This window comes from Tursiops truncatus, chromosome 1 (assembly GCF_011762595.2).
Source record: "Tursiops truncatus isolate mTurTru1 chromosome 1, mTurTru1.mat.Y, whole genome shotgun sequence".
Taxonomy (NCBI): Eukaryota; Metazoa; Chordata; class Mammalia; order Artiodactyla; family Delphinidae; genus Tursiops; species Tursiops truncatus.
In genome coordinates, this window is record NC_047034.1 from 165,704,155 (window position 1) to 165,717,012 (window position 12,858).

At 49.8% G+C, this 12,858-nt stretch overlaps 1 protein-coding gene across 8 annotated transcripts in view; it reads left to right on the forward strand.

Annotated features, from left to right (window-relative positions):
• The first annotated feature begins 2,826 nt into the window (after window positions 1-2,826).
• Window positions 2,827-12,858, forward strand: part of ASAP3 (ArfGAP with SH3 domain, ankyrin repeat and PH domain 3) — a 46,516-nt gene continuing 36,484 nt past the window's right edge. For 6 of the 8 annotated variants that reach the window (XM_073794388.1, XM_073794403.1, XM_073794389.1 and 3 more), the window contains exon 1: window positions 10,916-11,053. In XM_073794388.1, coding sequence (XP_073650489.1) covers window positions 10,931-11,053 — 123 coding nt within the window. In that variant the 5' untranslated portion in view covers window positions 10,916-10,930. Of the gene's footprint in view, window positions 3,303-10,915; window positions 11,054-12,858 lie in introns of those variants that run through there. The other 2 variants (XM_033841456.2, XM_033841463.2) reach the window with 2 other exon arrangements.

Below are 12,858 nucleotides of genomic sequence, written 5' to 3' on the forward strand. Positions count from 1 at the left end.
GGCCAGAGACCCAGACCAGCAAACAGGTGATTACAGTTCTCAGTGAGAAGTGCGGGGGCAGGGGATACCGGGTCCTGTGGGAGTTCCAAGAAGGACATTGGGGAAGGCTTCCTGGAGGAATTGACATCTAATTTGAGCAGTTGAAAGGAGGTCAGGGAGTGTTATGGGCAAAAGGAAGAATAATGAGAGAGCTTGGCTCATGGCAGGAAAGGAGGGGTGAGAGGTAAGGAAGAAAATGAAAACGGCAGGAGCAAAAGATCATGCAGGACCAGGTAGCCATGAAAAAAGTTTGTCTTTCATCCAGAGAGCAATGGGGGCCATTGAAGAGTTCTAACCAGGGGAGCAACAGATCAGATATGCAAGACTGGGCACAGAGAGACTGGTGAGGAGGTAAGAGATAGTGTGGCCTGGACTGGGGTTGGCCAGGAGCTGGAGAAGGTGGCTATATCTGTGAGACATTCAGGAGGTAGTGATAATGATTGAGTGTAAGTTGGTGGAAGGAGTTGGGGAGGATGATCCTCAGGGAGTACACAGTGGTGCCTTCCACCAAGACAGGGACAGAGAGAAGGAGCTGGGACCAGAAGGGAGGTACAAGATGCCCAGTTCGGTTTTGGACATATAGACTGTCTGTGAGATAGTCACATGAAACCATCCTATAAATGGTTGGATACATAGATCTTCAGCCTTGGAAAATGTGGTAGGCTCAGTAATGGCCCGCAAAGATACCCAGGTCCTAATCCCTGGAACCTGTAAATGTTATCTTATATGGCAAAAGGAATTTTGCAGATGTGATTAATTTAAGGTTCCTGAGATGGGGAGATTATCCTGGATCATCTGGGTGGGCCAAAAATGTAACCATAAATGTGCTTATAAATTGGAGATCAAGGGAGATTTGACCACAGAAAAGAAGGTAATATGACCCAGAAGCAAGATGCCCTTTAAGATGGAGGAACTTGGCCACAGGCCAAAGAATGCAAGGAATGCAGTTCTAGAAGCTGGAAAAGGTGAGGAAACAGTTGCTCCCCTAGAGAATTTGGAGGGAGCGTGGCCCTGCTGATACCTTGACTTCAGTCCAGTGAAACTCACTTCAGACTTCTGACCTCCAGGATTGTAAGAGAATAAATATGTGTCGTTTTAAGTCACCAAGTTTGCATTAATTTGTTACAGAGGAGTCGAATACAGGAGACATCAACACCAATGGTGTAAAGAGAGCTGGTGGAGTTGGATGAAGGTGTTCAGGAAGCCTGAGTAGAGTGAGAAGAGCAGAGGGTCCAGCATTTAAGATACACGCAGAGGAAGTGCACCTCAGAAAGGGCCCTAAGAAGGAGTAGTCAGAGAGGAGGAGGACCACCGAGGAAAATGGTCCTTTTTCAAAAAATGAAATTACTGTTTGCAGTAGTTCGGGCTGCAAACAGGCTAGAGTGGGTTGCAGAGTGACTGAGGGGTGAACCAGAGTTGTATTTCACAGCCTATTGGTCTTGTCTCCTCCACCAGACTGTACACATTTTTTCCAACTTTGAATTCTATTCCACAAATAGTATAAATTCATTACCAAAATGTTAGGATAGACAGATTAGCTAAAAGAAGAAATTACTCATAACATCCTCAGCTGGAAATATTTTAGTGTATATCTTTTCAGTTTTTGGTTTTTTTTTTTCACGCAAACTACATAATCCTCTCAGTCACTTAGTGGGGTGAAATACCATTAGGCCATTTCAAGAGGTGGAAAATTCAGGCTTAGAGAAGCAAGCAATTTACTCAGCTTGTACACAGCTGGTCAACAGCAGCACCGGGATGGGGACTTAGACCTACCTGACTCCAAAGCCAATGTTCTTCACCACAGTGCTTCCCTGATATTTTCCAGAGGACTTCAGGCTCCTGAACTAAATCTAAGTGGATTTTTACCCTGAACACCATCCCTCATCCACCCAAATATATAGGTGGTTCCCAAGAGGCAGAAGATAGTGGGTGGGGAGGAGTGGCAATCTTTAGCCCGGTGGGGTTGGTGAGCCATGTTGAGGAGTGAAATGCAGGAGACTGAGCCCAGGAAGAATGAAGGTGTGGGTGAGAAGGCCGGATAAGAAGGAGCCAGTTCCTGAGCGCCTATTGGGTACACGCACGTGTAAGGTTCCCTCCTCGTAACATCACAACCAAGTGAGCATTAGACTTGCCATTTTTCAGAGAAGAAAACTGAGGTTCCAAGACGGGATGTAATTTTCCCCAAATCACACAGCTATCCGAGGCGCCGAGCCACAAAGACCCTGGAGGCGGGGCACACTATTTAGGGGAGGAGCGAAGGGGCGGTTGGGCGGCCCTGGCTGCACGCAGAGCAGAGGCCGAGAGCGGGGTATGCGGAGCAAGGGATGGGTGGGGCGACTCGGGGCGGAGCGGGGCACCGAGATCCTCCCCGCCACCACCCCGGGCTTGGGAGAGAGACGAGGGGCTGTGTGAGGGTGAAGCTCAAGGGGTGAGGTCATGAGGACTGGGAACTAATGGGTAGGAGAGGGAAACGCAAGGCGCATTAAGGAGGGATGCGGAGATAGGGCACCGAGGCTGTGGGAGGCAGGGTGACTTCGGAGGCGTGGGAGCGGGACAAAGGGGCAGAGCCGTGGACGCGCCGAGAGAGAGGCAGCTTTAAGAAAGGGAGGCCAAAGGACCCTGCAGAGAGGCATGGGGCGGGGCCGCGGAACCGGGTGAGGGGCCGAGGGCGGGGAAGTGGGCCAGGGGCGGAGCTCTCTGGAGATGGGAGGCCAGAGGGATGGGTCGATGGGCCGGGGGCGGGGCAGTGAGCCAGGGGCGGAGCTCTCTGGGGATGGGAGGCCAGAGGGCTGGGCCGAGGAGCCGGGCGAGGGGCCAGGGGCGGGACTCTCAGGACTGGGAGGCCCGCGAGGGCCGGGGGACGGGCGGTCCAGGCTAAGGTGGGGAGCGAGACTGGAAGGCCGTGGGCGGGGCCGAGAAGCGGGTGGAGTGGGAAAGGTCTGGGCTCCCAGGACGAGAGGGGACGCGGCTGTGCGGAGCAAAGGCGGTCGGGGGCGGGGCGGCGCGGAGGGGGCGGGGCGGCGCGGAGGCCAGGACGGCGCCCGCGGCGGGCTGGGAGGCCGGCCCAGAGCACTGCGGCGAGCGACCCCCGGGCCCCACTCCGGCAGCCCCGGCGCCCCGACCACGCGCCCGCCATGCCCGAGCAGCTCAGCGTCGCAGAGTTCCTGGCCGTCACTGCAGAGGACCTCAGCTCCCCGACCGGGGCTGCCGCCTTCGCCGCCAAGATGCCCCGGTGCCGCGGGGCAGCACTGGCGCGGGAGGAGGTGAGGGGGCCGAGGCGGGAGGGGTCTGGGGTCTCGGCAGGGCTTCGCCTTGACCTTTACAGGCGTGACCGGAACTGCGATGGCCCTCCTTACCGCGCCCCAGAAACCTTCCCCCTCCCTAGAGCTGTGAGAACAGAGTGCATCTCAAACATCTGCGTCCTCACCGTCGAGTGTTTGGGGGAGGGCCCGAGGGACCATTCGGGGGTCCTCGAGGTCACCTCGACGACAGACTTAACAGGTCGAGCGACATACCCCCAGTGCTCTTCGTGACCTGCCGCGCCGTCGCTTGTGGGTTTGCTCAGCGCCTCACTGAATCTGTTTGGGTTTTCATCTTTGGAGCCCCACAAGTTCGTCCCCCAAGTCACTCCCCTTCTGCGAAGCAGACCTTCCAGCCTCAGTCCTGAACTTAACTTCTCCCTGTGAGCAGTGAGGCGCCCTCCCCCAGACTGCTGGTTCTGAGATTTGGCCGGTGTTTGTGGAATGAATGCGAATGAGAAGGCGCCAGGAGCCGGGGTTCACCTTGGCCAGGCTGTTCACAAGTTTACACTCTCCTTCCCCTCCCCTCTCCTCTTTGTCTTTTCCAGAAATGCATCCCAGGCCTTTTCTCTGGCCCTTGCAGGCTGCCCCACCCCGTTCCCCTGCTCATTGGAGTTAGTTCCTTTTCTTCACACCCGCTGCACTTTCCCCGGCCTCCTCTGCAGGAATATTCTAGGGCAGACACCCTGAGGCTTTGGGCCAAAGGAGAATAATGTGTTTTTGCAGCTCCCTTTCAGAAGATGCCCTGAATTGGGGTGGCATTTTGGACCTCAACAGCAGCTCTCACCTTCCATCCTTCACCATAAGAATATTGAGCACCTACTGTGTGGTAGATACAAAGATTTATAGTTCATAATACCCTGGGCCAATGTCTTGGGAAATCTCTTCTTCTCCTCCTCTCCGCAGCAGTCTGAACCCCCATCCGACAGTCTGTGTGTATCACTTGGTAAGGGTGATAGAGGACTGTGGAAAGATCACCCACTTTGGGGAAGGCAGACCTGTGTTCAAATTTTGGCTCTGCAGTTTGCCAGCCGTGTGAGCTTGGGCACGTGACCTGATCTGTTTGTGCCCCACTTTTGGCATCTATAAAATGGGGATAATGTTTACCTCACAGGACTGTGGTATTACATGAGGCCATGTATGTAAGGCATGCATTTTGATTAGTGGAATGATTATGGGGTTAATTGACAGACCTCTTTAGATAGGGACTGGGTCTCTTTTGTCCTCATTTCTCTCACTGAGCCTAGCCTAGTGCTTTGCATATAGTGGGGTTACATGTTTTAATTGAAATAAGAAGCTTTGGCTTCCTTCCTTGGGCAGAGCCAGTAGCTTACAGTCCACCGCCTATGAATGTAGATTGTATTTTACTGGAGGCTCATGGGGAAACTGCCTCAGAGCCTCATCCTGAGGAGAGAGAGCTTCCTGAAGTTTGTCTTCACCTTGTGACCTGGAAGAGGTCAGTACGATCAGCATCCTTAGGGCTTTCACAGTTCACACTCTTCTCTGGGTTGTTCATTAAAATGTTAGAGCAGGATCAGGAGAAAGGGCTGTACTATGAACCCTTCTCCAGGGACAGAAATGCCCATTTATGCCCATGCATCTGGCCTTGCCTGGCTTCGTGTGTGTAAGCACTTGTGCGTGCCTGGGGGAGAGAGCCCTTAGGATGGATCTGGAGGCCACAGCAGACTCCCGTCAGGGCTCAGCTTTACCCCAGGTGAGGCCAGACAAAACCCAGTCTCCTTTGCCTTTGGGACTTTAGTTTGGCGCGCGCAAAGGTTCATTTTTGCAATAGAAAGGTTTCTGACACCCAAATACAGTTTTTCTCTTCAGCATTTCAGTGCCTCAAAAGTTAGAATCTGACCTTTGGATTGGACTTTCCGGAGGTTTCCTGTTTGGCTTTGCATTTGTGTTTATATTTACATGTAGTTTGATGCTGTCATTACCCCGATCTCAGTTCTGGGCATGACTAACCCCCAGGTTTGAAGCTCCATTTGGCAGAATCAAAATTTGACTGATTCTCAAAGCAAGTGTTCCAGTCCCAGCTGGTTTCCTGGGAGTTAACTAGGGACTCTGTCCTGGGACTTGAAGTCTTTTTTTGCAGTCCTGCTAGGAAGGACCCTGGGCAGGTTACAGGAAGCTAGAATGTCAGTGCTGAGGGACCCTTTAAGATAGAGATCACCTAGGAACTCTCTCATTTAAGATGGGAAAACTGATGTCCAGAGAGTGCTACAGACTTATCTAAGCTCCCACAGCTGGGTAGTGGAAGAACTGGCATTTCTACCCAAATGTTCTAACCCCTGGTCCTATTCTCTTTCCTTCTAAAGTCCCAATGTAATTTCTCTGAACCTTAGTTATTTCACCCTTAAAATTTCACCCTATTTTACCTTCCTTGCTTACCTCTCTGGGTTGTTAAATGTTTTTTGTTTTTAATTAAAAGCTGCTCAAATGTGAGGGAGTATTAAGACAGATGATCATTCTGTCAACCGTTATCTTCCTGTCCTGGGCCCCTTTACATCCATCATCTCATTGATATTCACAATAACACAGGTGAAAATGAGCCCAGGGAAGTTAAGGCAGTTGCATTGTGCCACATAGTGTCTTTGTCTGACTTTAAGGCCTGTGCTATGTCAGTTCTCCATGCCATTTCTCTGCTAGGCACCAAGGACATAAAGATGCTGCTCAGCTTTGCTGGCTGGTTGGGGAGATGTAGCCTGTCTTAGCGAGATAAGTGGAACCCCAGGAGTCTGTCCAGGGTATACAGAGAAGGTATGGTTAGTGCTATAAGAGACCAGTGGAGCAAGGGAGAGAGAGAGAGAGCAGTGAGGACTGGTGCAGTCAGGGAGAGCTTCCTGGAGGAGGTGACACTTCCAGCTAGGTCTTGAAGGATGCAAGAACTCCATTAAGTGGAGAGGACAAGTGAGTGAATTTGGAGACAGATGGGAAGAAAGCATATTCAGGAACCAAGTAAGCCACTGTGACAGTGCTGAGAGTTCATGCTATATCATGTGTCTCAAACTACTAGTGAACTTAAATCTCCCAGTGGGCCTTGGATGAAGCAGTCCACCACAAACAGGGGATCTTCAAAGGCTTGTGTTTTATATATATTTTTTGAGATTTAATGAAGTTTTAATTGAACAAAAGACATACTGATTTTTAATTAAAAATTTAAAATACATAACAGAAAAGACTAAAGTCACCTCTGACCATGTCTCACGATTCCTGTACTCTCCCCAGAGGTAACTGCTATGGAAATGTGCATGCTTCCCAATATCTGTCCTCAGAGAAAATGTATTATCAATAAAGGGGTGGTGGTTAAGAGGAGTGTTTGCCTAAGTCGGTACCATGTCTTATAATGCATAGTTTTAAGTTTCATTGGAGTCAAATTTATCTTTTCCTTTGTGACTTTAGTGTTTCTGAATCTTATTTTAGAAAGGATTTCATTCTTAATTCTTAATATTCTTGTGAATTTTCCATTCTGCTTCATCATGTGTTGATGTTTGTTTTACCAAAATAATAACATTTTTATTTTGCAAAAAATAATGTAATCTTAGAGATTTTTTTTGTCTGCAAGAAACAGAAACCCTCTAAAGCTTATGTTGAAGGGAAATTTGTTTTAAGGATCTAGAGGTGCCTCATGGGACTGAAGAACAGTAGTTCAAAGTAGACCTTACCCGGGCCTCACCAGGGCCTCATTTGAATCTGGGAAATCATCAGGAACAAAGGCAGCTGCTTCCTCATTCCCGCTGTCTCTTGCCTCTTGTTTCTTTCTGCACAGCTAAACAGTGCTTTTGCTCACTTGTCATCACACAGGCCCCAAAGGGTATCACACAGTCTTCTGGGGAAGTCAGGCATCTTCAGCCCCCACATTCACGTGACCTCACTGGTCCAGCATCTAAAGGCAACCAAGCCAGTCTTGCGTCCAAGTTCCTGGCAGAGAGGTTGATGGCCCAGCCCAGCTTCTGGATTGGTTCCAGAAGCTGGGTCCCCACCCCTGGTTTCATCAGCAGAGGTCATGGAGGGATCGACTCAGGCAGGGAAACATGGCCACAGAGACCTACATTGTGGGAGGGGACACGTCTTGGAGAAAAGGAGCAGGGCCTGGAAAGTCCCCACCCGCACCCCCATGTGTCCATGGCCATTTCTCTTCATTTGGCACAATCTAGGCTCCAGGGAGAGGCACTGTGTTCATCCTGTTTTGTGGCTCTGGTTATTCAGGTGTAAAGGAACCCCAGTTTGGAAAGCTCAGATGTAGTGGAATTAAAAAGATGGATTGGAGAGCTCAGGGGGTACAGCATGACTTGGAGGGCCTTGAATGTCATTTAGGCATTTGGGCTTTTTGCTGGACAGTGGAAACCAGTGTAGACCATGTTATCTAAGGAATGGATGAGGCCGGCCCTGCCGAGGGACACAGTGGCCAGCATCATGCATGGGAACTGCTCCGTGCCAGGCCCTGTATTAGGCACTGGGTAGACACATTGCTTGTTAAAGAGACGCAGTCCCTGCTCTACCGAGCTTACAGTCTTCTGGGGAAGACAGGCAGTAAACAGGTAAACAAACAAGTTAGCAATTGCACGTGTAATAAATGTCATGAAGGCTCATTCTCCCTGTCCAGGCCTGTCTTGAGGTTTGGTCCTGGGTCCTCATCTCTTGGCATGCTAGCCTCTCTCCCCAGGCAATCTCATCCACACCCATGGGTTCAGTCCTCTTCCATCTTCAGGTGACTCACACATTTGTACCTTTAGCCCAGACCCTCATGTCCAACTGCTCACTCAGCTGTTTCATTTGGACATCTCAATGTGTCCAAAGCCACATTCATGACTTCCCCCCCAGGCTGGCCATTCTGGTGTTCCCTTCTCAGAAAGTGGTCCCTCCCTCTCTTCTGGTAAGCAAGCCAGAAGCTCCACATGCACCCTTCCTCACCAAGGCTCATCAATTTTACCTTCTAAACATCTCTGCCGTCCATCTACTTCTCTACATCACTACCCTAGTCCACATCACCGTCACCTCTCCCCTGGAACACTGCACTGGCCTCCTAACTTGTCTTTCCACATTTACTCTATAGCTCAGTTCTCCCTAATAGCACCATGTGTCTCTCTCCTTTGCAGCACACATCCTAGATAAATTTTACATTTATTTGCATAATTACTTTATTAAAATCTGATTTCTCACTAGATTTTGACTTCCATGAGAAAATAACCTATCTCACCATTTTATCCCTAGTATTTACCACAGCACCATAGTAGGAGCTCGGAAAATATCAATGGGAGTAACAAATAAAGAAAAGAAGAAACCTGAATAGAGAGAGAATAATAATAGAGAGAATAATGGTGTGAGGGTGCTCCAGTTGGAGGGTACATCTTAGGCAAAGGCCCTGAGTCAGTAAAGAACCTAAAGTATTTGTGACACTGAAAGGAGGCCAGAGGAGCAGAAGCATAGCGATGGCAAATGGAAGAGTGACAACAGATGAGTTTGGGAAGGTAGGCTGGAGCCAGATCATATTCAAGTTTGTAGGGCCTGGTGGCAAGTTTGGATTTTATTTATTTTGCAGGCAAGCAACATGATCCAATTTATATTTTAGGACAGTCATATCAGCTGCTGTGTGGAGACGAGATTGGAGGGGGCAGGAGAGGACCCAAGGAGGCTGTTGGCAGTTGTCCATGGAAGAGACGATGGTGCTGTGGGTAGGGCCGTGGTTGGTGGAGAAGTGGACAGATTCTAGAAGTATTTTATAAGTAGTAGCATCAAGATTTGATGATGGAGTGCATGTGGGGAGTGGTCGAGAATGGTTCCCAAATTCCTAATGGAAGAATGCCATTGCCCCTTCCTAGGAAGGGGAAATCTGGGAGAGGAACAGGTTTGGAGGAGAGTCAAGAATTCTGTTTTCACATCTTACAGGTCTTTGAGACATACAAGTGGAGAAGTCAAGAAGACATTTAGATATATGAGTTTGGAGGTCAGAGGAGTGGGTGGACTGGAGATACACATTTGAGGGTTGTCAGCATTGAGATAGTGGGTTTCAAACTCGGATCTGTGTAAGAATCACCTGGCATCATTCCCAGAGAGTCCAATTCAGTAGCTGTTTCTTACTTAGGCTTCTTATTGCAAGTAACAGAAACCAACCTGAGCCGATTTAGACAGAAGAGGAGTTCACTGAAAGGGAATATTCAGTAGTTCACAGGATTTCTGGGAAGCTAGAGAACTGGGGCGAGGCAGCAGGGGGGATCTCAGCCAAAATCGCTCCACTGAGCCAGTCTGGTGAGGACACTGCTGCCTCGCACTAAACGCCACAGCATATACCACCACTGTCCCCTGGGGACTGGGCACCTTCACAGCTGTTGCCATCAGTATAAGAGTGATCTTCCACTCTCTCTGCTCCTGATTCAAAGTCTGTAGTGAGTGCCTCTGATTGGCCAAGGCTAGCTCATACTTACCTGTACCCTAGCTGCAAAGGAGTCTGGAAAAGCATGAATTTGATCTCGTCAGCTTTTGTAGGAGGCAAGCTCTGCTGAGACTCGTGCAGCAAGTAGTTTCCCAGATGTAGGAGAGAGGTTCAGATACCAGTCTGGCAAAAATGACAAATGTCTGGGACTTCCATGGTGGCACAGTGGTTAAGAACCTGCCTGTCAATGCAGGGGACACGGGTTCAAGCCCCGGTCCGGGAAGATCCCACATGCTGCGGAGCAGCTAAGCCCATGCGCCACAACTACTGAGCCTGTGCTCTAGAGCCTGCAAGCCACAACTACTGAAGCCTGTGCGCCTAGAGGCCGTGCTCCGCAACAAGAAAAGCCACCACAGTGAGAAGCCCACGCACCGCAACGAAGAGTAGCCCCTACTCACCGCAACTAGAGAAAAGCCCACGTTCAACAATGAAGGACCAATGCAGCCAAAGATAAATAATTAATTTATAATTAATTATAAATTAATTGTTATTTAATTAATAATAATTAATTAATTTTTAAAAACAACAAATGTCCTTGGCAGGTTCACCAGCCTGCAGGAGGGTGTCCGGGAGTCTGCATCTTAACCAGCACCCCCAAGAGTTGCTCATGCAGGTGGTCCATGAACCACATAATGCGTATAGTGCATTACCTGGTTTTAAAGAAGTGGGAGTGGATAAAATCACCCAAGGAAAGGAATGAAGAGGACCTGGGCCCAAGCTCTGGGGAGTTCAGGATCGAGAGATTAGGATGGGAAGAGTAGTTAATGAAGGAGACTGAGAAGGAGCTGCCAATGAGGAAGGAAGGAAATCAAGAGAGGACCATGCCTCAGAAGCCAGGGGAGGAATGTTTCGATGAGGGAGCCATGCTCAGCTTTTTTTTTTTTTTTTGCAGTACACGGGCCTCTCACGGTTGTGGCCCCTCCCGTTGCGGAGCACAGGCTCCGGACGCTTAGGCTCAGCGGCCATGGCTCACGGGCCCAGCCGCTCCGCGGCACGTGGGATCTCCCCGGATCGGGGCACGAACCCGTGTCCCCTGCATCGGCAGGCGGACTCTCAACCACTGTGCCACCAGGGAAGCCCCACGCTCAGCTTTGTCGGATGCTGCCTAGATGTCCAGAGGTCACATAAGAAAATGACAGAGACACGACCCCTGATGTCGGCAACACTGAGGTCCTTGATGACCTTGAGAACTGATTTAGGGAAAAAAACAAACAAACCAGATTTAGTGCTGTTTTCCCTTCCACACTGGCCTGGACTGGATTTGAGGAGGAGGCAGGTAAGAATTATTCCTGAGAAGGGAAGTAGAGACATGGGATGGTGGCCAGGGACCTGGGCCAAGAGGGTTTTCCAGGCCAGACTTAGAACCCAGCTCCATCTGAGCCCAGCCTCTTCCCACTCCAGGCTGCCTCTGCACAAGGACACAGGGTCCTCCTGGAGTGTCAGCCTCAAGCCCAGTCTCACAAAGGTTCCTCACCCCCCCCAAATGGCCGTCTTTGAGCCCGACTTCCTTGCCTGGTATTCAGCTGTTTCTGGCCACCGAGGTGGCATATTTGTGGACAGAAACTGGAGCTTTAGGCCAGAGCAGAAGGAAAATGCTTTCCTCAAAAGCAATTCGGTAGTATAGTCCTCAGACATCTTTGCTAGAAAGTCCCTTTGATGGGCCCAGAGTACATGAAGGCAGTGAAGTCCACGGAGGCACAATGAGATCTCCAGAGTCTGGGGCAGGGCCCTGGGCCCCCTTTGTCCTGGGAACTTTGTGAGTGGGCATCACTGGGGTCAGAGAGTGGGCCTCACAGGAGGCTGAGCTGGGAACAGCTGCTAAAGGTTTTCTAACTGGGCTGGGTTTTGACCTTGACCGAGCTTTTAAGAACTTCAGGTGCTGTTGGCTCCATGCAGACCTACAAATCAGAATCTCCCAGGGGTGAGGCCTGGGCAAGGGAACAGTTAGAAGGTTCCCAGGCAACTCTGATGAGTATTCAGAGGGAAAACTATTGTGGTGAGCTATTGCATGCCCCCTTAAGGTTAGTTATTCATTAAACACTATTTATTGAACACCTGCTGTGTATGAAGGCGAGATGGTGGGTTCTGAGGGGATGGAGATGACAGGACAAGGTCCCCATCTGGGAAGAAAGACTCGTGCCCATGAAAAGATGATTGACAGCCCACAGCATAGAGGGGGGTGGCTGAGATCTGTGGAGACTGTCCCGTAAGTGAAGTCAGGCAGACCTGGGTTTGAATTCCTATTGGTTGTGTGACCTCGGGCACATGACTTGAATTTTCTGAACCTCGGTTTCCCCATCTGCAAATCAGGGTGATAATCACTATCTTATGAGGTTGTTTGAGGGGATTACATGTAAAGCATCTAGCATCTACCTGGCGCATAACAGATACTTCATTTTTTTTAATTCCCTTTTACTAAAAACACAAGTACACCTGCATATAGGATGGTTAAATAGATTAGGAACCACAGCGAAAAGGGGAAGATAATTGCAACAGGGATGAGGTAATTAACTGTGAGTAAACACTAAAATTGTGCAGTCCTGGCACCAGAGCAAAAAGAGAAATCTGTGTACCTTGTGGGTGTCCGGGAATGAATAGCTGAGCCTAGGTCTGGACAAGGCAGGTTCTCCCCTCTGCTCTGCCCTTTGCTCTCTCCTCTCTCCCATCCATTCATTTCTTCATCAAACATTCGTTGAGAGCCTACCCCATTCTCAGTCTTGGCTACACATTACAATCCCCTGGGTTGCTTTTAGGTAGATTTTTTTTAAAATAGAGATAAAATTCATATTACATAAAATGTACCATTTTAACCATTTTAAAGTGTACAGTTCGGCAGTCTTTATTCACAGTATTGTGCAATGATTACCACTAACACTAGAACATTTCCATCGGCCCAAAAAGAAATACTGTGCTCATTAGAAGTCACTCCCGGGCTTCCCTGGTGGTGCAGTGGTTGAGAGTCCGCCTGCCGATGCAGGGGACACGGGTTCGTGCCCCGGTCCGGGAGGATCCCACATGCCGCGGAGCGGCTGGGCCCGTGAGCCATGGCCGCTGAGCCTGCGCGTCCGGAGCCTGTGCTCC